The sequence below is a fragment of the Mytilus galloprovincialis genome, chromosome 3 (assembly GCF_965363235.1).
Source record: "Mytilus galloprovincialis chromosome 3, xbMytGall1.hap1.1, whole genome shotgun sequence".
Classification (NCBI taxonomy): Eukaryota; Metazoa; Mollusca; class Bivalvia; order Mytilida; family Mytilidae; genus Mytilus; species Mytilus galloprovincialis.
The window spans coordinates 87,971,809-87,998,578 of NC_134840.1; the positions used below are offsets into that span (position 1 = coordinate 87,971,809).

At 32.4% G+C, this 26,770-nt stretch overlaps 1 protein-coding gene across 3 annotated transcripts in view; it reads right to left on the minus strand.

Annotated features, from left to right (window-relative positions):
* LOC143069294 (TNF receptor-associated factor 3-like) overlaps positions 1 to 26,770 on the minus strand; it is a 50,807-nt gene that overhangs the window by 13,319 nt on the left and 10,718 nt on the right. For all 3 annotated transcript variants that reach the window (XR_012976354.1, XM_076243852.1, XM_076243853.1), the window contains exons 2-11: positions 22,380 to 22,449; positions 21,897 to 21,961; positions 14,664 to 14,957; positions 13,494 to 13,598; positions 12,355 to 12,516; positions 11,800 to 11,880; positions 8,024 to 8,098; positions 3,386 to 3,505; positions 1,596 to 1,709; positions 817 to 1,027 (exon numbers count right to left, since the gene is read on the minus strand). Coding sequence is in view for 2 of the 3 variants with exons in the window: in XM_076243852.1 (XP_076099967.1) it covers positions 817 to 1,027; positions 1,596 to 1,709; positions 3,386 to 3,505; positions 8,024 to 8,098; positions 11,800 to 11,880; positions 12,355 to 12,516; positions 13,494 to 13,598; positions 14,664 to 14,957; positions 21,897 to 21,935 (1,201 nt within the window). In the remaining variant the exon portion in view is untranslated. The remainder of the gene's footprint in view (positions 1 to 816; positions 1,028 to 1,595; positions 1,710 to 3,385; positions 3,506 to 8,023; positions 8,099 to 11,799; positions 11,881 to 12,354; positions 12,517 to 13,493; positions 13,599 to 14,663; positions 14,958 to 21,896; positions 21,962 to 22,379; positions 22,450 to 26,770) is intronic.

Genomic DNA, 26,770 nt, shown 5'->3' on the forward strand with positions numbered 1-26,770 from the left:
AACTTTGACACCTAATTTTGACATGAAATTTTCATTGCAAGTTAGAAACTTTTACGTAGTTACAAAGTCCTACCTTTTTTGTGCTCATTGATGTAAAATATTAACAGAAATTTCCAAAAGAAAAGATAAAATAAGCTACGATTCCATTTGAGGTGGGCAAATATTTATTTTGTTTCAAAATGTTTTCCCTCAATTACCAAAGAAACGTCACTTCCATTTATTAGTAAAATATGGATAACTGAAAGTAAGTATTTATCACAATTGTGTTCCTGTTCTATTCTTTGATCATAAAAAAACTATTCTAAATTTTTTTTTAAACTCTATGCAGGTTTAACAAGTTTTTGATGGTTGAAAAAAAATAACCACAGACTGAGCCTAAATTTTGATGAGGACAACCATTTCAATAGGTTCCATATATCTTGCTTCATGACAAAATTTTGGGGAGATGGGTTACATTCATCTATTTTGTGGTAAGAGTGCGCAGCTGATACATACAGTACCCCAACCATTTCATGTATATTGAATATCAAATATTCATACCCGATCATAATTTTTTTGACAATAAAAATACAGCTGTAGCTTTCATAATAAAGCTTTTTCATTGAGTAGAAATATTCCCTAATGCATTTCATGATGACAGCCATTTAAATCACATTTGTTAAACCTTTAAAAATAAAAATAGTTTCAGTTCCTTAGAATTTATTTAGCAACCTTGTGATAAATTTTACCTTAATTTCTCATTTATTACCAAGCTTAGACTGTCCTACTCCAGCAGCTCATCTTGACCACTTATTACATAGTAATTTAATGTCTTACCTGTAGTCTCCTGTAGGTTTTGTTGACTACCAGTCCCTCCACCAGTAAATCCACTTCTTTCTATCTGGTTAACTCTTTCTGCCAATGAGATTTGTCTATCCTTCACTGACTGTACGTCTCTTTCAAGTTTATCTACTACTTCTTTCTTTGCTGAGTCATCTACTTTTTTTTCTAGGTGAATTATTCTTTCTGTCTTTTCAACAATTTTTAACTGTTCACATATATTTACATATAAATGACAGGAATTGCATATTTGTATGAAATCCTTTGTTTTATGTGGTTCAGCTGGTATCAAAAGATGATTATACATCAATCCTGTTTTTGCTGGTTCAACATTTACATACTTTAACACAGGACCCTTTTCTTTAAATTGTATTCATACTTATGTACATGATGTCCTCTTATGTAGCAACTAAACAGGTATAACTAGAAACTATATAACCCAATTATTCCTTGTACTGTTACATACTTGCTTTCAATCTTTTTTTATGAGTTTTTGTTGTATGTATGTCTTTTGAATCTTTATCAAAATACCACTAAATTCCAAACAAGAGGTTTTCCTTATATAAATGCTCTGTACATACCTGTTTCTTTATGGATAATTCTAACATCTTTTAAATCTTTGTCAAAAATTACTAAATTAATAAAAACAATTGTTTAAGTCAGAATGTGTGAAGAGAATAGCAGATTAATAACAGTAATAGCTTTTACAAACTTTAACATTCATTTTGTTTTTCTCTCTATTTATAATTAACTTGATAAATTCCAGTAATCAGCACCTTTAATTCTTTCTGTCCAACTTTGATACTCTCCACCAGATCTTTCAACATTCTGCTGTCTCTTTGTATACTTTCCATAATATGCTGAAAAGTATCTCTTTCTGCTGATATGTCCTATGAAATCGGATAAAAATTACTGATAAACATTATTTGACCTTTATGCAGAGACGGATTTAGAAGGGGGCCCAGCCTCTCTTTTCTTGGAAAAATTTGGTTGATTATATAGGGAATGACTGAAGCATGACCGGAGCGTGTCCCCTCTTAGGCAGTTAGTGGGCTCCCACTTAAGAAAATTTCTAGATCCACCACTGGTATATAAAGTCCCACTTGGGAGCCAAGAATACTTTTCTAAATTGAGTTTCAAAATACATAATTCTTCTACAATGGGCCAAGAAGTGATTGATTTGGCAAAAGTCAGAAGATAAGTATTTGCTTTGTAGAGGTGACATTGATAACTGGTTTAGCAGCACTTTATACAATTAACTGAATCTGACTTTCATAATGCCTTTGGGTTGTACTTTGTAAGTACAGCTGTTTCTCAAACCAGGCCTCTTTTGGGGAGATATATAATATTCATAGATAATTATTCTGTTTGCGTACTGGTTCCCAGATATGATCTTTGGAATAATACCAGTAAATATGCCTATTGAAATCTGTGGGAATCCTAAAGTCAAGGTAGGGGTAGTAAAGAATTTTAGTGAAAGTTTAAACTCTGAGAAGTTCGGGCATATAAACGTTGAACATATGCTGCATAGCCCTATATTTTGACCTTTGAAAAAAATAGTAGTGCATATGAACTTTCCAATCTAGGATACATTTTTTTTCAAAATTTCTTAGTAAAAGTGGTACAGATTTAGCAGTAAAAGGAGTTCCTATGAGAAATTGCATTGTCGATTTTCACAGAAATGCAACCTTTAAGATGCAGCTAGTTTTTTATTTCTTATCTGAAAAATTCTTGGCTGTCAATAAGAAAAAAATAGACATACATATAACTGCAAAGGAGTTTCAACACTTCCATTCAAAAACTCTCACTAAATTGCACTGAACTTTGACAAAATTTTCATTATAAATTCTATCTTCTTTTTTATACCAATGATTTTTGGCAAAACATGGACTTCAAAAAAATCATTTTCGGTTTATACTTTTGAAATGGGAAATAATGTTTTATCATTTGGTATTGGAAGATGGTAAAAAAAAAATTACAAAAAAAATATTTGAGAGCTGGAATCATATTCGGTCAAAGTTGATCACCAGAATTAATATTTAAACTTAAATTCCTCAAAAATCCAGTCAACTGGAAATGACTGGAAGGAAATGGAAACTCAATCGGTCTGAATAAAAAAAAGACTTGACAAATACTTTTCATGAAATTGAAGAAGCAATAATTTTGTCATTACACAGAGTCAGCAAAAGGGAAAAGGAACAGATCACAAAGGGCTAGGCTTAAATTTAAAGTTTTTTATTTCATTCAGGCTAAAATGATAGGAATTTGAGCAATAATGTAGTATTACTACTAATATCAAACAATTTCTTTTTGGAAAATCACATTATAATTACGAAGTAACAACCCATTAATTATGGATTTTTCCTGAAAAAAAATCTTTTAAAAAATAACGAGAGATAAAAAAAGTTTTAAGATGGAAATTTTCTCATTGGAATTATAAAGTAGTGCACACAATTTAATGATCAAACTGCCTGAAAAATTAAGGAAAGAAATGACACCACTAATATGACAGAAAATTCTTTTTCTCTCTCTTGTTGTATTTTATGTTGTCAAAACTACGACATACCTGAAGTTCTCGCCTCATCTCCATACTCTGTAGATCCATACTAGCTGTATACATTGTTATCATCTGTAAATGTTCATCTGCAGCATCCTTATTGTGTTTTTGCATGTCCCTTTCTGATCCCTGAAGTATAGAAAGTAAACAGGTTCAAATATTTCATTAATAAATTTCTTTGAATGTTCTAAGATAAGATAAAATTAAGAATAAAAACAGGGAATGTGTCAAAGAGACAACAACTTGACAAAAAGAGCAAAAGACAGCCCAAAAGCCACCAACACAGTAAGAAAATCCTACAAATGGATGGGGGCTTCAGCTGGCCCCTATATAAAAATATGTACAATTTCATAGAAAGTGGACATCACACTAAAATATGAACAGAAATTAAACTAGAGGCTCTCAAGAGCCTGTGTCGCTCACCTGTTAATGTGTTTACTGATGTCGGCCATCTTCGTTGGTAGGCGGGGTCATTAGACACTTTTAAAAAAAAATAGATACCCTAGTATTAAGATTGTGGCCAAGTTTGGTTAAATTTGGCCAAGTCGTTTTAGAAAAGATTTTTATACAAGTTACAAAATTACGAAAAGTTGTTAAAAATTGACTATAAAGGGCAATAACTCCTTAAGGGGTCCTCTAACAATTTTGATCATGCTGACTTATTTGTAGATCTTACTTTGCTGAACATTATTGCTGTTTACAGTTTATCTCTATCTATAATAGTATTCAAGATAATAACCAAAAACTGCAAAATTTCCTTAAAATCACCAATTTTAGGGCACCAACCCAACAACAGGTTGTCCGATTCAACTGAAAATTTGTGAGGGGATATATCTTATATTGATGGACATTTAAATCTTGAAAGATTTGCCCTAAATGTCTTAGTTTCAAAGATATAAAGCAAAAACTGCATTTTACCACTATGTTCTAATCTTAGCCATGTCGGCCATTTTGTTTGGTAGGCTGGGTCATCGGACACATTTTTTAAACTATAAACCACAATGATAATTGTGGCCAAGTTTAGTTAAATTTGGCAAAGTAGTTTTGGAGAAGAAGATTTTTAGAAAAGTTACAAAAAATGACAAAAAGTTGTTAAAAATTGACTATAAAGGGCAATAACTCCTTAAGGGGTCCTCTAACAATTTTGATCATGCTGACTTATTTGTAGATCTTACTTTGCTGAACATTATTGCTGTTTACAGTTTATCTCTATCTATAATAGTATTCAAGATAATATCCAAAAACTGCAAAATTTCCTTAAAATCACCAATTTTAGGGCACCAACCCAACAACAGGTTGTCCGATTCAACTGAAAATTTGTGAGGGGATATATCTTATTCTGATGGACATTTAAATCTTGAAAGATTTGCCCTAAATGTCTTAGTTTCAAAGATATAAAGCAAAAACTGCATTTTACCACTATGTTCTAATTTTAGCCATGTCGGCCATTTTGTTTGGTAGGCTGGGTCATCGGACACATTTTTTAAACTATAAACCACAATGATAATTGTGGCCAAGTTTAGTTAAATTTGGCAAAGTTGTTTTGGAGAAGAAGATTTTTAGAAAAGTTACAAAATTACGAAAAGTTGTTAAAAATTGACTATAAAGGGCAATAACTCCTTAAGGGGTCCTCTAACAATTTTGATCATGCTGACTTATTTGTAGATCTTACTTTGCTGAATATTATTGCTGTTTACAGTTTATCTCTATCTATAATAGTATTCAAGATAATAACCAAAAACTGCAAAATTTCCTTAAAATCACCAATTTTAGGGCACCAACCCAACAACAGGTTGTCCGATTCAACTGAAAATTTGTGAGGGGATATATCTTATATTGATGGACATTTAAATCTTGAAAGATTTGCCCTAAATGTCTTAGTTTCAAAGATATAAAGCAAAAACTGCATTTTACCACTATGTTCTAATTTTAGCCATGTCGGCCATTTTGTTTGGTAGGCTGGGTCATCGGACACATTTTTTAAACTATAAACCACAATGATAATTGTGGCCAAGTTTAGTTAAATTTGGCAAAGTAGTTTTGGAGAAGAAGATTTTTAGAAAAGTTACAAAAAATGACAAAAAGTTGTTAAAAATTGACTATAAAGGGCAATAACTCCTTAAGGGGTCCTCTAACAATTTTGATCATGCTGACTTATTTGTAGGTCTTACTTTGCTGAACATTATTGCTGTTTACAGTTTATCTCTATCTATAATAGTATTCAAGATAATAACCAAAAACTGCAAAATTTCCTTAAAATCACCAATTTTAGGGCACCAACCCAACAACAGGTTGTCCGATTCAACTGAAAATTTGTGAGGGGATATGTCTTATTCTGATGGACATTTAAATCTTGAAAGATTTGCCCTAAATGTCTTAGTTTCAAAGATATAAAGCAAAAACTGCATTTTACCACTATGTTCTAATTTTAGCCATGTCGGCCATTTTGTTTGGTAGGCTGGGTCATCGGACACATTTTTTAAACTATAAACCACAATGATAATTGTGGCCAAGTTTAGTTAAATTTGGCAAAGTAGTTTTGGAGAAGAAGATTTTTAGAAAAGTTACAAAAAATGACGAAAAGTTGTTAAAAATAGACTATAAAGGGCAATAACTCCTTAAGGGGTCAACTGACAATTTTGGTCATGTTTGACTTATTTGTAGGTCTTACTTTGCTGAACATTATTGCTGTTTACAGTTTATCTCTATCTATAATAGTCTTCAAGATAATAACCAAAAACTGCAAAATTTCCTTAAAATAACCATTTCACAGGCAGCAACCCAACAACAGGTTGTCCTATTCGTCTGAAAATTTCAAGGCAGATAGATCTAGACCTGATCAACCATTTTACCCCATGTCAGATTTGCTCTAAATGCTTTGGTTTTTGAGTTATAAGCCAAAAACTGCATTTTACCCCTATGTTCTATTTTTAGCCATGGCGGCCATCTTGGTTGGTTTGACGGGTCACGCCACACATTTTTAAAACTAGATACCCCAAGGATGATTGTGGCCAAGTTTGGTAGAATTTGGCCCAGTAGTTTCAGAGGAGAAGATTTTTGTAAAAGTTTACGGACGACGGACGCCAAGTGATGAGAAAAGCTCACGTGACCTTTCAGGTCAGGTGAGCTAAAAAAACATGTAAGACTAACAATGGACATGTATAGAATATATCTGAAAAGTAGTGATACAATTTGAATAAAAAGCTCCACAGGGCGCCACTTGATATGACTGCAGAGGTTGAACTCTGAACAATTCGGGCCAGTATGGACACAACATTCAAGCTTGATACAGCTCTAAATTTGGATTGGGATTAAATATTTGACACAGGCTAGATTTCTGACACAGAATGAATGTGGTCTAATGAACTGAAAAAAAAATAATTTACCTATTATGGTCCATTAACCAAAATCTAAATACATGAATTGATTTCAGCATATCAAAGAATCCCAAGATTTCATTTTTTTATGAATTCAAACAAAGTTAATTTTTGGACCCTTTTGACCTCAATGTGGATCAATTTTATAACAGGGCTCACAAATCAATAATCTAAATACACAGCTAGATTTAGCATATCAAAGAACCTGAAGAATTTAATTTTTGTTTAAATCAAACGAAGTTAAAATTTGGACCCTTTCATCCTTAATGTAGACCATTTTGAAAATAGGACCAAAAATTAAAAATTTAAAAACACAGATTCTGCATATCAAAGAACCCCTATCATTCGATTTTTAATGAAATCAAACAAAGTTTAATTTTGGACCCGTTTGATCTCAATGTGGACCAATTTAATAACAGGGCCTAAATAAAAAATCTAAATACATGGTTAGATTTAGCAATTCAAAGAACCCCAAGAATTTATTTTTTGTTAAAATCAAACTAAGTTTAATTTTGGACCCTTTGGACATTAATGTAGACCAATATGAAAATGGGACTCAAAATAAAAAATCTGGCCTCAATTCCAAAAAACTTAATACACGGTTAGATTCAGCATATCAAAGAACCCCAAGAATTCAAGAATAAAACCCCATTGAAATTGGTCAAGAAATAAGCAATTTATACAAAGTATTAGAAAAGCATTGTTTTTTACCCTTTTTGGTCCCTAATTCTTAACAGTGTGGGCCATAAACCCCATAACAAATCCCAACTTTCCTATTTTGGTACGGAACCTTATGGTACAATTTCAGAAAGATCCATACACTTACACACAAGTTATTGTCTGGAAACTAGAAAAAAAAAACTTATTTTGATCCCTTTTGGGCCCCTTGTTCCTAAACAGTTAGGACCATAACCCCAAAAATCCATCCCAACCTTCATTTTGTGGTTTCAAACCTTGTGTTTAAATTTCATAGAGATCCATTCACTTAAACTAAAGTTATTGTCCGGAAACTAAGTGATTTTGGACGCTAATAGTGACGACACCAGACGATGAGGACACCGACGACGATGACGACAACATGATACCAATAATAATATTCAAGAAAATAACAAAAACGGCAAAATTTCATTAAAACTGTCAATTTAGGGACAATAATCCAAGGCCATCCAATGGATTTTCAGATTCATTTAACAAATAAATCTTTTTTTAATATGGACAATGCCATTTTCTAGAACATATCTACTCATTTCTAACAAACTTTCATACATACCACAAATTGACACCCCATAGATTTGAATTTACACTCTTGTGGTCTTAACTGGCATGTCTGCATATGAATTTCTATCTATAAATAAAATGAGACGGATTTATATAAGTTTTTCCAAACTTGTATTCGAATCCCATATTTGAACTTTATGTAACATTGTATTGTAATATTTTATTCTTGTAATTTTTCATTAATAAATACTGACTTAACTATAATTAAAATGATAACTTTAATAAATTGCTTCACTGAGCACAGCTGGATATGACCGCAGAGGTCCAACCGTGAATAGTTGAGGCAAAAATGGACACAATTTTTTGCGCTTGATACAGGTCTGAATTTGGATTGTAATTGACACATAATAAATTTCTGACACAGAATAACTGTAGTCTAAGAACTAAAAAATATTTGTTTGACCCCACTTTTTATTTGCTTTTGTGCAATACACTATGCTGTTGCGAATTTACCCCTACCCCCCTTCCAAAAAATAAATTATAAAATAAATAAAAATTGAAGAAATATTCTCTTTAATTTCTGAAATCTGAAATGAGAAAAAAATGCCCCCCCCCCCAATTTCTTTTTACCCTCCCCTCTTTTTTCCAAAAAAAAAAAGTAAATTCAAATTACCAATGTTTGAAATTCTGTGGATAGTGGTCTCATTTGCAACATACCACATCTCTTTGTTTTTATACTAACATAATGTTATATGAATGAAGTTCAACAAACATTTAGCATACTAAACAAAAATAAACATTGTCAATAAATATACATAAATGGTATCCTGTTTCTCAGAGAGAGAAAACAAGTGAAACTGTGTCTGAGCTACTGCTCACTGATGACCCCCCGCCTCAAGTGGATAATCTTAAAAATGTAAAAATATGCAAGTGTTCAGTAAACAGGAAGTTGTTGAGGGATGAATCTGAAAACACATCACACAGTATCATTGACTTGTATAAACCCTGAAACCAAATATCAGAAATCCTTGTATTGTAGTTCCTGAGAAAAATATGATGAACATTTTCAGCTTGGCTATCATGTGTAAAATGATACAAGTGTTTGGTGAACAGGAAGTTGTCGAGTGATGAATCTTAAAACCCATCACACAGTAAAGCTGACATATATAAACCCTGAAACCTAATTTCAAAAATCCTAGTATTGTTGTTCCTAAGAAAAATGTGACAAAAATTTTCAATTTTGCAATCATGGGTAAAATGATACAAATGTTTGGGAAACAGGAAGTTGTTGAGTGATGAATCTGAAAACGCACCACACACTATAGTTGACTTATATAAACCCTGAAACCAAATTTCAGAAATCCTTGTATTTTAGTTCCTGACAAAAATGTGAGGAAAATATTCATTAGACGGACTGACTGTGACAGACCAACATACAGAGGTAAAACAGTATACCCCTCCCTTTTTTTAAAGCGGGGGTATTTAAAGTGTTCACTCAGCAATACATTTTTGACTCCTTATGTGTAAATCAACAATCAAAGGGACTAAGCTTGTGTGAATGTAATTTGGAGTGGAAAATCCTTACAAAATATTAGAAGACTTATAATTGAACAAAGAACTAGCACTGCAAATTTCTTGATACAATTTGTCAAATACATTGTACATGTCTTTATAGTAAGACCTCAAAATCTTCATGAAGATATTTAAAACCTAATCAGTTCTAATGCAACAGCATTGCATTTCCAACCATATGCATAATCACATCAAGTCAGAAACTTACAGTCATATGAAACCTCAAATTTAAAAAAAAATGATGCATATGTTTTTTATAAACTAAATGGATAGTTTTCATTATCTATGTATATTTACTTTTTTCTGAAGAAAATTCTTTGATTTGTCCACATTAAGATAAAGTTTACTTTTTTTAAGTTGCTTGCTTCCAGGAAGCAATTCGCCAACATATTTTACATATACAAAGTGACCTTAGCGTGACCTGTCGGTGATCGAAATACGCATGGATCTCTCATTGAAATAAACTATCATCTGATTGTACATGGTATACACGTTCTCAATATCCATGCTTCTTTGTTGATTGTTTACTATAAGGTGACAATCGGTTAACTTCGGCTTCAAAACACAAAAATAATTAGCTGCCATATTTTCACATCATAACAGACAGAGAGGAAAAAAATGACAATCAAAAGATATGTTTGCGTAAAAAATTATAAAATCGTGCACAGAAGACTAAGTTTATAATAAATACATGCATTGGTTCAAGAATTGAATAACATTATTTTTCACCAGTCACTCGTTTAATATGACTTTAAACTTACTACAATGCAAGGTCCTAGATCATGAGAAAACCAGATGCTCCGCAGGGTGCAGCTTTATACGACCGCAGAGGTTGAACCCTGACAGTTGGGGCAAGTATGGACACTATGGGCCAATAATTAAAAATCTAAGTACATTTTTAGATTCAGCATATCAAAGAACCCAAAGGATTCAATTTTTGTTAAAATCAAACTAAGTTTAATTTTGGACCCTTTGGACCTTAATGTATACCAATTTGAAAACGGGACCAACAATTAAGAATCTACATACACAGTTAGATTCGGCATATCAAAGAACCCCAATTATTCAATTTTTGATGAAATCAAACAAAGTTCAATTTGGACACTTTGGGCCCCTTATTCCTAAATTGTTGGGACCAAAACTCCCAAAATCAAACCAAACCTTCCTTTTATGGTCATAAACCTTGTGTTTAAATTTCATAGATTTCTATTTACTTATACTAAAGTTATGGTGCGAAAACCAAGAATAATGCTTATTTGGGCCCTTTTTTGGCCCCTAATTCCTAAACTGTTGGGACCTCAACTCCCAAAATCAATCCCAACCTTCCTTTTGTGGTCATAAACCTTGTGTTTAAATTTCATTGATTTCTTTTTACTTATACTAAAGTTATTGTGCGAAACCCAAGAATAATGCTTATTTGGGCCTTTTTTTGGCCCCTAATTCCTAAACTATTGGAACCAAAACTCCAAAAATCAATCCCAACCTTCCTTTTGTGGTCATAAACCTTGTGTTAAAATTTCATTGATTTCTATGCACTTTTACTAAAGTTAGAGTGCGAAAAGTAAAAGTATTCGGACGAAGACGACGCAAGACGACAACAACGCCAACTTGATAGCAATATACGACGAATAATTAAAATTTTTGCGGTCGTATAAAAATGTGAGACATCATAAATATAGTATTTTGCACATGAGAAACATGTACAATAAGGCATTACTAAACAGAATATTAATTGTCTAAGTACTTTTTCTGAATATGGGTTGAACAAAACTTTAATCACATAAACTTAAATCATCTATAAGTTAGCTCTCAGAAAAAATTAACATAAAGAAGATACAAACAAAAATATGTCCCTAGTACACGGATGCCCCATCCACATTATCATTTTCTATGTTCAGTGGACCGTGAAAATGGGATACAAAAACTCTATTTTGGCATTAAAATTATATCATAAGGAACATGTATAGTAAGTTTGAAGTTGATTGGACTTCAACTTCATCAAAAACTACCTCGACCAAAAACTTTCACCTGAAGCAGGACAGACGGACGAACAAAATGGACGCACAGACCCGAAAACATAATGCCCATAAATGGGGTATAAAAAATAAAAAGCACAAGCATAAATATCATCATTTTAAAATGCACAATCAGATATAAAATGGATTAGGATTATAATCATCACACAAACTAAATGCCATATTGGGTTTTTATATATCTTAACTTTAATTTCAATAAGTATTTTTTATTAAAACAAACCTCTTCCCTTGCCCCTGGTCCATGGTCACATTTATATGGACAAGAAATAATTGCTTTTCTGCAAGTGTTATTTTGGTGATCCTGAAATAAAAAAAATGTCCATTGTGAAAACTGAAAATGGTGTACATATTTTAATCTGCTCCCACACATATCGACTATCCACACTTTTATATAGGTAAGTAGAGATTTATTAGTTCATAAAAACAAGTATGTCACAAATGACTAGAGACCCTGAAAGGTCAATTGACTTGTATTGGTTTTTGTATATATATTTAAGCAAGTTTCTTTAACTTGTATAACTAGTTCCTTTACTTTGATCAAAAAACTTGTTCCTGAACTTTAATCAAAGAACTGGTTATCAATTTTTGTAATACAGCATACTAATTAGATGTTTTGGATATATCAAGTGATTTTAATGCTATGATTTTTTTACTCTCTACACTACACTTCCACACAATCTTTTCAAAAATAAGTTCTTGTATTCAATTAAATGGTCTGAGTGCAGACAGTCTTTTACTCATAGTATTAAAAAGAGATATTTAAACAAAAACTTACAGCTTGTAGACAGAATGGGATAGTTTCTTCACAGTAGCTACATCTGACAGGTCTGTAGTCACAATTTTTTACATGGGCTTCCATTTTATCTTCACTACACTGTAATTCACATCCAGTGTGTGGACATGGTATAGGTTTATATTTACATTGGGATTCATGTGTCTACAAATATATCCAAAACATTTAATAGATTCAAGAAGTCTACAACAATATAACAAGAGTTTAGTTATTTCAGTCCCCTTTGAAATAATATATACAAGTACACAAATAATATTCATATAATAATTTCTTCAATCTAAATTTTAAACATATCAACCATTCTCAATTTTATCTAATAAATAAATGGTGAATGTGTCTATGGGCCACAAATGCCCTTGCTTGTAAATATGCATGAGTAAACATCCACATACAGATGCAGGATTCACTTAGTTAAGACCCTTTTGAGATTAAAAGCATTGTGTATAAGTTTCATAACATTTGGTTGAGGTAAACTAAAGTTGTTTACAACAGGGGCATAAGCGTACAACAATTATAGGTCAAATTGAATCACTTTTACAAGCATGATAACTATATATAAGAATATTGTTAAGTTGAACTACCAGTTGAAAATTTGGAGAGATCCTAATTACATATTCAAATACTCAACTTAATACATCTGGTTTTAAATTATATCTAGTATCCCAGAATCAAAAGATGCATTGTATATCCCTGAAGAATTTGCAATATCTTTTCAATTTAAACTGTTGCCCCCTACAAATCTTTATAGATAACTTTCAAATTTTTTGGCCCTTAATTCCTAAACTGTTGGTACCATAACCCCCTAAAATCAATCCCAACCTTCCTTTTGTGGTATTTGACCTTCTGGTAAAATTTCATATAGATCCATTTACTTATTCTCAAGTTATTGTCCAGAAATTAATGTGTCTTCAGACAATGACAACACAAACAACATCATTATATCATTATACGAACCCCCCCCAAAAAAAATTGCGGTCGATTAAAAACTAATTTGATTTGAAAGTGGTCAGTTGTGTCCTGGAGAAAGTTAGTCCATGGTAAAATTTTCTATCATTGAAATTAGCCAGTCTAATAGTTTGCTTTCCTATCTGATATCATTTTTAGTAACAAGAAAACCTTACCATTAAATCTTTCCATGGTAACTTTTCTGGGCATCCATGAGCTTTAAATGTGCAAAAAACTGATAATTTTCTTATTTCTCTTCTTGTTCCATTATCTCCCCTGATCTGTAAGGCATTAAAAAAAATATTTGAGACTGTAGCTCAGTAAAATAAAATTAACCAGGAAATCAATGAAAACAAGTTAAACACTGAGATATGTTGTAAACTTGTCACTTTTTAGTTTACAAGGCACATGACATTCATTGATTCGACATGTATAAGAAGCTAAATTCAAAAAAAAAATTTAATGTCGGTACTTAAAATTTAGATTATTATTTGAAGTCAAAATGAAACAGATCATTCAATGAAAGGATTAAAACTTGAATTTTATGAAACCTGTTAGATGTGTTGTTTTTAGTATTTTCTTGAGCATAAGTATTCAGCCAACATTTGATGTCTGTTGATCCCCATAACAGGATTGCTTCCTGTAGTAACCAGAGTATTTTGCCCTTGCTTTCCAAGTTTATTTCTTCTTATATTTTCTTGTTTTAGTAAGTTTTCATCCTGTTGGTAGCTGCATCGTGCAGTTTTTTAATTTTGTTTTACTTTTATGACCTATGGTCCAGATAGTTTAAGGAGGAGGTTTGTGTACATCTAAAGCTGTTTTAACCTCACCATTTTAAGTGCGTTACCAAGTCAAGCTATCTGAACTATGTTATGTTTTTGTAGGTAGATCTATTTGTTTTCTTCAGAGGAGTCTGATGATATTGTTTGGTGAGGTCTGTAACTAATACAAGACTGAAGTGGTAACTACTTATGCTATTAAAACATTTTTCAGGTATTAAAATCAATTGTTATAAGGGAACAGCTATCTGAAGACAAGACTTTCACCACAGTAATTGTAGTTTTCACACATCAAATTTTGGAAATAACAGCTATGCAAACAGATAATAATAGTAAATAAGTCAACCATCTTCAAGAAAATTAGTTTACACAAGTTTAAAAATCATGAAAAGGTTTGACTAACAAAAAGCCATCTAAAGAAAAATTACAATCTGAAATATTGCATGTAAAATTTAATCTATTTTGAATCATTGTTCCTGACAGTATTTTGATTTTATGATTTTCTCTACGAAAAGACTAGTTGTGTCCTACTATCTTTCTTCATCAAATTGCTATGAAAATAAATACCTCATCAGGTTTGAGTTCTATACAAAATTCTTCTTTTCCGGGACAGTGTACCGGTTCTTTATTCTGAGGATCAAACAATAAAGGAGTAAGACAACCCTCACACATACGATGTCCACAAAGTGTCATCACAGCATCTCTCATTACTTTGTGGCATATCAAACATTGGTGCTTTGCTGGAAGTTTTACAAATTCAGGATCACCAAGAGGAGTTTGTAAGGATGCAGGAACATTGGATGTCAGAGATAACAAGTTTAGTGACTTATCCATTCTATATATACACAACCACCAAAATACCTGTTAATTTGAAATAGAAACACAATCATATATATAATTTTATAGGTCTATTTTATTACAAGTTATAGGTTAAAAAAATAAGTTAATTAACATTTTTACCTGTTTAAGACACAGACAATGCCATAATGATACTCTAACACACCTTTATTTAGGTCCTAAAAAATGACAATACATGTATTACAACAAGAGTGCACACGCTGAAATGTCTCGCCTTCTATACTAATCATTGATATTATGTAGATAGTCCTAAGTAGAAAGCTTTATTACAACTGTCTCATAAACTTAACATTAACCAAGATAACTAAACGAAGACCAATGAACCATGAAAATGAGGTCAAGGTCAGATGAACCATGCCAGGCAGACATGTACAGCTAACAATGCTTCTATACAACATATATAGTTGACCTATTACTTAAAGTTTAAGAAAAATAGACAAAAACACAAAAACTTAACACTGTGCAATGAACCGTGAAAATGAGGTCAGGGTCAAAAGAAACCTGCGCTACTGACATAAAGATCATAAAATATTTCCATACACCAAATATAGTTGACCTATGGCATATAGTATTAGATAAAAAGACCGAAAACTGAAAAACTTAACTTTGACCACTGAACCATGAAAATGAGGTCAAGGTCACATGACATCTGCCCGCTAGACATGTACACCTTACAATCATTCCATACAACAAATATAGTAGACCTATTGCATATAGTATGAAAAAAAACAGACCAAAACACAAAAATTTAACTATAACCACTGAACCATGAAAATGAGGTCAAGGTTGCATGACATCTGCCTGCTAGACATGTACACCTTACAATCATTCCATATAACAAATATAGTAGACCTATTGCATATAGTATGAAAAAACCAGACCAAAACACAAAAATTTAACTATAACCACTGAACCATGAAAATGAGGTCAAGGTCAGATGACACCTGCCAGTTGGACATGTACACCTTACAGTCCTTCCATACACCGAATATACTAGCCCTATTGCTTATAGTATCTGAGATATGGACTTGACCACCAAAACTTAACCTTGTTCACTGATCCATGAAATGAGGTCGAGGTCAAGTGAAAACTGTCTGACAGACATGAGGACCTTGCAAGGTACACACATATCAAATATAGTTATCTTATTACTTATAATAAGAGAGAATTCAACATTACAAAAAATTTGAACTTTTTTTTCAAGTGGTCACTGAACCATGAAAATGAGGTCAAGGACATTGGACATGTGACTGACGGAAACTTCGTAACATGAGGCATCTATATACAAAGTATGAAGCATCCAGGTCTTCCACCTTCTAAAATATAAAGCTTTTAAGAAGTTAGCTAACACCGCCGCCGCCGCCGCCGCCGCCGCCGTAGCCGCCGCCGCCGGATCACTATCCCTATGTCGAGCTTTCTGCAACAAAAGTTGCAGGCTCGACAAAAAATTAACATCATGAATATTGATCAATGAACCATAAAAATAAGATCAATTCATATGAAGCCTATCAGTCAGACATGCACATCTTACAATCATACCATACACCAAACATTATAAATTGACCTATTGAGTATAGTATTTGATAAACTGACAAAACCACAAAAAATTATCATTGACCAATAAATCATGAAAATGAGGTTATGCTCATAATAATGAACCTTGCCATACAGTCATGTACATCTTTCAATAATTCCATGCACCAACAAGAGTGCACACACTGAAATGTCTCGCCTTCTATACTAATCATTGATATTATGTTGATAGTCCTAAGTATAAAGCTTTATTACAACTGTCTCATAAACTTAACATTAACCAAGATATCTAAACAAAGACCAATGAACCATGAAAATGAGGTCAAGGTCAGATGAACCATGCCAGGCAGACATGTACAGCTAACAATGCTTCTATACAACATATATAGTTGACCTATTACTTATAGTTTAAGAAAAATAGACCAAAACACAAAAACTTAACACTGTGCAATGAACCGTGAAAATGAGGTCACGGTCAAAAGAAACCTGCGCTACTGACATAAAAATCATAAAATATTTCCATACACCAAATATAGTTGACCTATGGCATATAGTATTAGATAAAAAGACCAAAACTCAAAAACTTAACTTTGACTACTGAACCATGAAAATGAGGTCAAGGTCACATGACATCTGACCGCTAGACATGTACACCTTACAATCATTCCATACAACAAATATAGTAGACATATTGCATATAGTATGAAAAAAACAGACCAAAACACAAAAATTTAACTATAACCACTGAACCATGAAAATGAGGTCAAGGTCAGATGACACCTGCCAGTTGGACATGTACACCTTACAGTCCTTCCATACACCGAATATACTAGCCCTATTGCTTATAGTATCTGAGATATGGACTTGACCACCAAAACTTAACCTTGTTCACTGATCCATGAAATGAGGTCGAGGTCAAGTGAAAACTGTCTGACAGACATGAGGACCTTGCAAGGTACGCACATATCAAATATAGTTATCCTATTACTTATAATAAGAGAGAATTCAACATTACAAAAAATCTGAACTTTTTTTTCAAGTGGTCACTGAACCATGAAAATGAGGTCAAGGTTATTGGACATGTGACTGACGGAAACTTCGTAACATGAGGCATCTATATACAAAGTATGAAGCATCCAGGTCTTCCACCTTCTAAAATATAAAGCTTTTAAGAAGTTAGCTAACACCGCCGCCGCCGCCGGATCACTATCCCTATGTCGAGCTTTCTGCAACAAAAGTTGCAGGCTCGACAAAAACAATTGACCTACATGTATTGCTTTGAGTATCAGAGAAATAGATCATACAATAAAAACAAAACATTGTCTCCTGAACCAAATTTAAACTAGAGGCTCTAAAGAGCCTGTGTCACTCACCTTGGTCTATGTGCATATATAGTAAGGACACAGATGGATTCATGACAAAATTGTATTTTGGTGTTGGTGATGTGTTTGTAGATCTTACTTTACTGAACAATCTTGCTGCTTACAATTATCTCTACCTAAAATGAACTTGGCCCAGAAGTGACAGAGGAAAATATTTTGAAAAAAAATTACAAAAATTTACAAAATTTATGAAAATTGTAAAAAATTGGCTATAAAGGACAATAACTCCTTAAGGGGTCAATTGACCACTTTAGTCATGTTGACTTATTTGTAGCTCTTACTTTGCTGTACATCATTGCTGTTTACAGTTTATCTTTACCTATGATAATATTCAAGATAATAACCAAAAGCTGCAGAGTTTTTTTTAAATTACCAATTCAGGGGCAGCAACCCAACAACAAGTTGCCCCATTGGTCTGAAAATTTCAGGGCAGATAGATGTTGACCTAATGAACAATTTTATCCGCACAGCAGATTTGCTGTAAATGCTTTGGTTTCAGAGATATGAGCCAAAAACTGTTTTTTACCCTATGTACTATTTTTAGTCATATCCACCATCTTTTTTGGCAGGCAGGGTCATTGGACACATTTTTTAAACTAGATACACTAATGATGATTGTGGATAAGTTTGGTTAAATTTGTCATTGTAGTTTCAGAGGAGAAGATTTTTGTAAAAGATTACAAAAAGTTGTAAAGAATTGACTATAAAGGGCAATTACTCCTTAAGGGGTCAACTGACCATTTTGGACATGTTGACTTATTTGTAGATCTTTTAATACTTTGCTGAACATTAATGCTGTTTACAGTTTTTTCTCTATCTATAATAATATTCAAGATAATAACCAACAAGAGTGCACACACTGAAATGTCTCGCCTTCTTTACTAATCATTGATATTATGTTGATAGTCTTAAATATAAAGCTTTATTACAACTGTCACATAAACTCAACATTAACCAAGAAAACGCAACATTGATCAATGAACTATGAAAATGAGGTCAAAGTCAGATGAACCATGCCAGGCAGACATGTACAGCTAACAATTCTTCAATACAACAAATATAGTTGACCTATTGCTTATAAATTAAGAAAAACAGACCAAAACACAAACACTTAGCAATGAACCGTGAAAATGAGGTCAAGGTCGAATAAAACCTATGCAACTGACATATAGATCATAAAATATTTCCATACACCAAATATAGTTGACCTATTGCATATAGTATTAGAAAAATAGACCAAAACTCAAAAATTTAACTTTAAATACTGAACCGTGAAAATGAGGTCAAGGTCAGATGACACCTGTCAGCTAGACATGTACACCCTACAATCATTCCGTACACCAAATATAGTAGACCTATTGCATATAGTATAAGAAAAACAGACCAAAACACAAAAACTTAACTATAACCACTGAACCATGAAAATGAGGTCAAGGTCAGATGACACCTGCCAGTTGGACATGTACACCTTACAGTCCATCCATATACCGAATATACTAGACCTATTGCTTATAGTATCTGAGATGGACTTGACCACCAAAACTTAACCTTGTTCACTGATCCATGAAATGAGGTTGAGGTCAAGTGAAAACTATCTATCTGACAGGCATGAGGACCTTGCAAGGTACGCACATACCAAATATAGTTATCCTATTACTTATAATAAGAGAGAATTTAACATTACAAATTTTGTTTTTTCAAGTAGTCACTGAACCATGAAAATGAGGTCAAGGACATTGGACATGTGACTGACAGAAAGTTCATAACATGAGGCAACTATATACAAAGTATGAAGCATCCAGGTCTTCTACCTTCTAAAATATAAAGCTTTTAAGAAGTTAGCTAATGCCCAAGCTGCCGCCGTATCATTATCCCTATGTCAAGCTTTCTGCAACAAAAGTTGCAGGCTCGACAAAACGGCAAAATTTCCGCAAAATTACTAATTTATGGGCAGCAACCCAACAACAAGTTCGCCATTTTGTTTATGTGGTGCTATAGAAACAACAGCGCACTACTTGTTGCACTGCCCCCGTTTTCACATTATGCGTGAACAGCATTTTTATAATATCAATATAATACATTTATTGTCGGACGAAATCTTGCTACATGGTTCAATGGATTTCAGCTACAAACAAAACATTGACATATTCTTGGCAGTTCAAACATTTATACTCAGTAGCAAAAGATTTGTCATATGATAGCACACATCTTGTTCAACAAGTAATGCTTATATCTTAAATAATTGTGTCCGTTCAGAAACACACTTTATTATTGAATTTCCGATGTATTTTTTTTTTTCTTCTTTCTTGTGTGTCACGACCTTATTATATGTTTTTTTTTCTTTCCATCTAGTGTTGCATTGTTATTTTTTTTAACATTCTACTCCTTGAGTATTACAATATGAAATGTTCTTATTAGGAAACGGATTAATATAAGCTAACAGCTTGTTTCTGGATCCTATTAATTATTTCACTTGTATTATTATGTAAATGCCTATTTGTGTACATTACTTTACCTGAATTTAATTAATAAAATATGTTTACACTAACAGGTTCTCCAATTCATCTGAAAATATCAGGGCAGAGATCTTGACCTGATAAACAATTTTATCCTGTCAGATTTGCTCTAAATGCTTTGGTTTCAGAGATTTAAGCCAAAATCTACATTTTACCCCAATGTTCTATTTTTAGCCATGGTGGCCATCCAGGTCACTGGACACATTTTTGAAACTACATACCCCAATGATGATTGTGGCCAAGTTTGGTTTAAGTTGGCCAGGTAGTTTCAGGAGAAGATTTTTGTAAAAGTTAACGATGACGACGGATGACAGATGCCAAGTGATGAGAAAAGCTCACTTGGCCCTTCTGGCCAGGTGAGCTAAAAAGGGGGGTCAAGGTCAGATGAAACATGCAAGTTGTAAATAAACCTTTCAATCATTCAATACAACAAATACAGTTGCTTATAATATATGAGTAAAAGACTTGACCACACAAATATAACCTTCAAAACTCATCTATAAAATGAGGTCAAGGTCAAGCAAATCCTGTCTGACAAGGAAATATATTCCAAATGTAGTTATCTTATTTCTATTTATAACACATGACAAAATAAATGTATTTTTTTCAAGTAGTTGCTGAACCATTAAAATGAGGTCAAGGACAATTAACATATGACACATGGACAGGGTATCTGCACACAAGGTATGAACTGGCCAGATCTCCTAACTTCTTCAATATAAAGCTATATACACATAGTTTATTCTGCCAGTTTGTGATCCCTATGTGTTGCAAGCCAGAGAAAATCTGTGAAATAACTCTTTGAGAGTCCTAAGGTGGCCTGTTGCAAGGCAAAATTTCTGTCCCTATCCAATTAACCTTCATTTTCCTTTGACAGGATCTATCAATTGTATTTATTGTTCATTTTTTTTTTCTTCCTGAACATAAAGAAATATTTGCTACTGGCCATTAAGCAACCAACAATAATCAAGTGAAACAATTGGAAAATGCTGAAAGTATCCTTTGATCTCTGTTGCAGTCAGTCTCTTCCATCTTTAGATGTTTTTACCTTTATTTACACACAGCCACTTCCCCAAGTGCTAAATGCTAGATGTCAACAAAATATGATTAATTCAGGGTACATGTGGACATTATTTTGCTTTAAAATCTGATAGAACCACAGTTTACCAAAGATATTGTGCTGCCCTTTGATGTGACCAGTTGCTATACTGTACAGTACTGATAAATACATCTAAAAAAAGATCTATTGTAACCGAAAAATCTTTGTAAATATATATCATATTGTTGAGTTTTATGGACTTATTGTTCAGAAATCATATAACTTGTGCATTTTCAATTTTCATTATTTGAAACAATCCTGTAATTATGCTACACCCAAAACAAAACTTGTATCTTATTTTTTAGTCGAGTTATTCAAGGGATATGTGATGAAGTCACATTTAAATAATTCCATACAGATTAGATACAAAGAAAGTGATTCTCCACATTTAATACAGCATAAATTAAATCACCTGTGCTACTCCTGTTATACCAATTCCATGTCTATGCATTATCTGTCTTCAACTTCTGCTTTAATCTTTAAAGACAAAACCATAAGGAATTAAACATTTATATAAATTGTTTAACATAACTGCCTATCTGAATAGAACAGCAAATTGTAACCAGGAATGTCATGACTGTTTAGTGGACTAGCATGACCATTGATGACAGAGTAAGAAAAATTTGGTTGTTTCTATAGGTGTTTTGAATTGGTGGTCTGACAACTTTAAACATGCAGTTTTTTGCATGTTCTTTTCAAATATTCTTTCTTTTTTGCAGGAGCAGTCCAAATTCACGGTAATATCTGTCCTGAATGATCAAATGTCAAGTACCCACTTCTGAGTTGCATTGTGTTATTTGATCTTGTCCTAAACATGAAAGAAACAGTTGCCAATGCCATGATTTGGTGTATTGTCAAGAGGTCCTGTAAACTTTTATTATACATTTACACTTACTGATAGGCCAACATGCAATCCTCCATCATTAAAGGCTAGTATTACTATACAGAACACAACAAAACACAACCTAAAAAATAAATAAATAAAGGTTACTTTAAAGATTTTCATAAATTAATCACTTGTGTTATTGTAATATGGTAAATTTTGGTATTTTTGTCTTTTGTTTTTGCTATGTCTATATTCCTTTTTGATATTCTTTGTTGACATATATGTTTGTTTTTAAAATGATTAAGTTTATATCACAATGTTGACTGTTCTACCCCTATGTTTTACATTTTTAACTACCCTGGTATTATTTCTGTTTGTTTTGGTTTACACATCGTTGTCAATATAATCAAATTGTATGTGACTGTCATACAAGTGAGAGGTTAAGATAGCTATAAAACCAGGTTTAATCAACCATTTTCTTTTCTATTAAGAAAATGTCTGTACCAAGTCAGGAATATGACTTTGTTATCCATTTATTTGATGTGTTTGAGCTTTTGATTATACCATTTTTAATCATTTATAAACAAATATTACAGTCATGACAGTTTTTGTTCCTTAAGGAATAAAGGGTATAGAATATTTGTTCCAACAGGAACATATATTCTGAAATTGTTTATACCAAAGTTTCTGGTGAAACTTGTGTTAGGTGGAACAGTTATGCATTAACAGATGTACCAAAATTATGATAATTCAGAAAGGAACAGGACTGAGAATAACAATCTCTAAGAAAATGAGAATATATATAGAGAATAATACATGGCAAAATCCGTATCATATGTCGTATCATCCCGAGACATCAATATCAGCCAAAGGGCCTTTAGGCCCGAGGGATGATATTGGTCGAGGGTGATACGGCATGTGATACGGATTTTGCCATGTATTATACACTTTATCATATATTTCAACAGAAGAGTATTATATTATATGAACTGTTTTCTGATCCATAGCACTGGGTTACCTTCAGTTCTACTTTTGTCTTGTTTCAAAGGCCTTAAAAGAACTGCTCAATTACTTATCCGCGCACCTGGGTTACCTTACAATTTGCGTGCTGTTGTTTTAAAAATATTTTGTTTATCATTGTATTAATTTGTGTGTTTTGTATTTTTCATAGTTGCATTTAGTGTGCCAAAAAATATGAAAACTTGACGTTCGTAACGTCACATACAATATGAAAACTCGACGTTCGTGACTTCACTTACCAAACAATGACATCATTCAAAAAATTTACCTATTTTGAGGAAAATTTTTCTTAAGCAAAAAAAAAACCAAAACAGACTTTATGTAAAAAAAAAAAAAAAAAAAAAAAAAGTAGGGGTGTGATAAAGGGTATGCGATAAAGGGTAGGGGTGTGATAAAGGGTATGCGATAAAGGGTAGGGGTGTGATAAAGGGTATGCGATAAAGGGTAGGGGTGTGATAAAGGGTATGCGATAAAGGGTGCGCATCAAAGTTGCGCGATATGGATTAAACAGCAGGCTATTTATCACATATATATGCAAAACTACTGTATTTACTACTAAACATATGATAAATACATTTATTGCTATTTTGTCCATTTTTCCTTTGATCTTTTTTTGTGACAATTTTTCATATCATGCTACTTGCTTGAGATGGAAAATTATCACTAGAAACTAAAGAGGCTTGTGGCATTGCTAATGAAATCAACATGAAATTGACATGAAATTGACAACGTTGCATAGGTAAAATAGCGATAAACAGATTACTTTTGGTAATCTCAACTCGATTGCTTTTCTCGCTTTCGTCGTATCAACTCATATGAGAAAATCAATCTCGTTGGGATGATCAACGATAATCTATGAGTATCAATATGAACTAATTAGGATACATCTAAATAATGTTTAATTTAAACAAGAGGTCACATGCTTAAATGTCTCCACTGCTTAATTACATACCATGCTTGATTTTATGTTAAAAGTCTATTAGAACAAGGGTTTTATTTAAAATATCACATAAACTTATAATTATCAAAATACATGATGTAAATCAGGTCAAGTTTAGATGAACTCTGTAAGACCTTCATGAACAACTAATGAACTAACAATAATTCCATACACAGAAATAGTGAACCTATTGTTGTAAAACTTGCAATCATTCCATACACTTTAAAAAAAATTTAGTTCATTTAAATGTTTTGGAGTTTAGCATGACATCCATTTTCAGTGAATTAGTACACATTTCTGTTAAGGGACACATTTCCCATTTCCATTTTCAATTTTACTACCATATATATACGGCATGAATGTTACAATACCAAAACTGCACCTATTTTGACAGTTATATCACCTAGTACATTTATATCTGATCCAGACAAAACCTTCTATTCTTTGTTTTATTTGTAGATTAATTCTTATTTACTTCATAGTTCCACCAATTTAATTTTGAATCCATAGTCATAGAAATATCCTATTTTTGCTTATTGGGTGCAGTTTGGGAACTGTGATGTAACTGATGTTATATATATTGTTAATGGTATCTGAGATATAGACCAAAACACACAAAAAATTAACATTGATCAATGAACCATGAAAATAGGTTGTCAATGATCTTTTTGCAATTATCGGTACTTATTTTTATAATCATAGCCTTATATGAAAAGCTAACAGTTGAACATGGACATGGTGGTTGACAGTGACCTTCATCCTTTTTGTTTAAGTCTGAGATTTGATAATTTTGATATTATTGATCATCTCTACTTCTGTGGATTTACATTCATTATAGGAATAAACACCTTTTTTAAGGAATTTATTGGTGTATAATTTACCATATATTCTGATGGCTTGGTCCATTTTATACACAAATAAACTCCTTTAAAAATGTGTTTAATTTTTTAATTCTTTAAGATATGCACAAATAAAATAAATGGTAATGACTATAAATATGGTAGTAAAATGCAAACAATTATATGTGAATATAAAATACATGCATTAAAATGACAATATATTGCAATAGATTACTCCTCACATTGAAACAATTTGTTTGAATATAAAAAGAAGATAGTTTTAGTTCTGCGTAAGATTTATTATTAAGTATCCATTGTATCAGCTTTATCTTATATTTAACACACTTGGAGGTTATTCATTTCTTTTTGGAAATTTTTCATTTTCACATTTACTTTGGTAGATTTTATAAATTCTTTGACCCTTTTGCACTTTCATTCCTCCAGAAGGTGCCAAAATAAACTATGTTGGAAAAGAGGTTTAAGAACTTCTCCACAGGTAATAATTGAAGTGAGATGTATTGATTGGCATGGACAATAGATACCTGACAATAATTGATTTAACTGTGTACCTGGATGGACCATATCAAGTGAAACTCAACTGTTTGTTAATTTCAATATCTTCTACAGGGAATCATATAATGCATTTGAATTTTATTTATCTAGGGTATGCTATGCGGCTTTTATTATATGCCTTAAAATTTTTCCAGATGCATAGGTTTGTCTGTGCTCTGACAAATGTCTGAGTAAATTTTGAGGTGAAAAACACTACCATTTTAGCCAAAGGGTCCACATGAACCTTAAAAAATAGTGATAAATACGTTTTGAAAAAATAATCTATTGGTTTTGTTTCCTCATTTTCTCAGAGATCCATTTCTTATCAATTTTCTTGTTCTCATCTAATAAACGGTAAAACCTTTGATTTATAATGATCATGCAGTATAGAGGGGGGATGTACCTTAATGGAGACCCTGGGATCAGGTCACAGGTGTTTCTAAGCTCAGGATTTCGTAATTAATCCTTTCAGAATCCCGGAATTTTGGGATGTCAGGATTAAAATTTCTTTAAATTTGGGACCTCAGGATTTCATGTTATTAAGCCCGGGATTTCAGGATTTTTGGGATCAGGACCACTCCAACCCCTCTCCCCCCCTTAGTATAATGGTTTAAAATTTAATAAGCCTGTGCCAAAACAATATTTGTCTTAGAATATCAGGTAGATGCTAGGCCTGAACACTTTTCCAACTGCACAAATTTTTATGTACTCAAGAATCGTTTGTAATGTGAAAACCCATATCACTTTTTGTCAATAATTTTGTTAAAATATGATCAAACATATCAAACAACAGGTCAGGAATAACCACCGTGGATTATACCTCAATTGACGTATAATCCACCAATTGACATATATTTGTATAGACCAATTGACGTATAATGTAAGATTTTTGTAATAAAATGCTAGTGAGATAGGAGCATCATTTTGCAATTTACAACCTATTTTATGACCATTAATGAGTTCTTCGAAAGTTTCAGTTTTGTCAAAGCCTGTTGCATCTCTAGAGAATGCATGTGTACAACAATTCTTTTTGTTGAAACATCTTCTTCTTCTTCTTCTTTAGGTTTTCAGTAGTCCTTCAATGATCTGAAGATTATTTACTGTTTGCG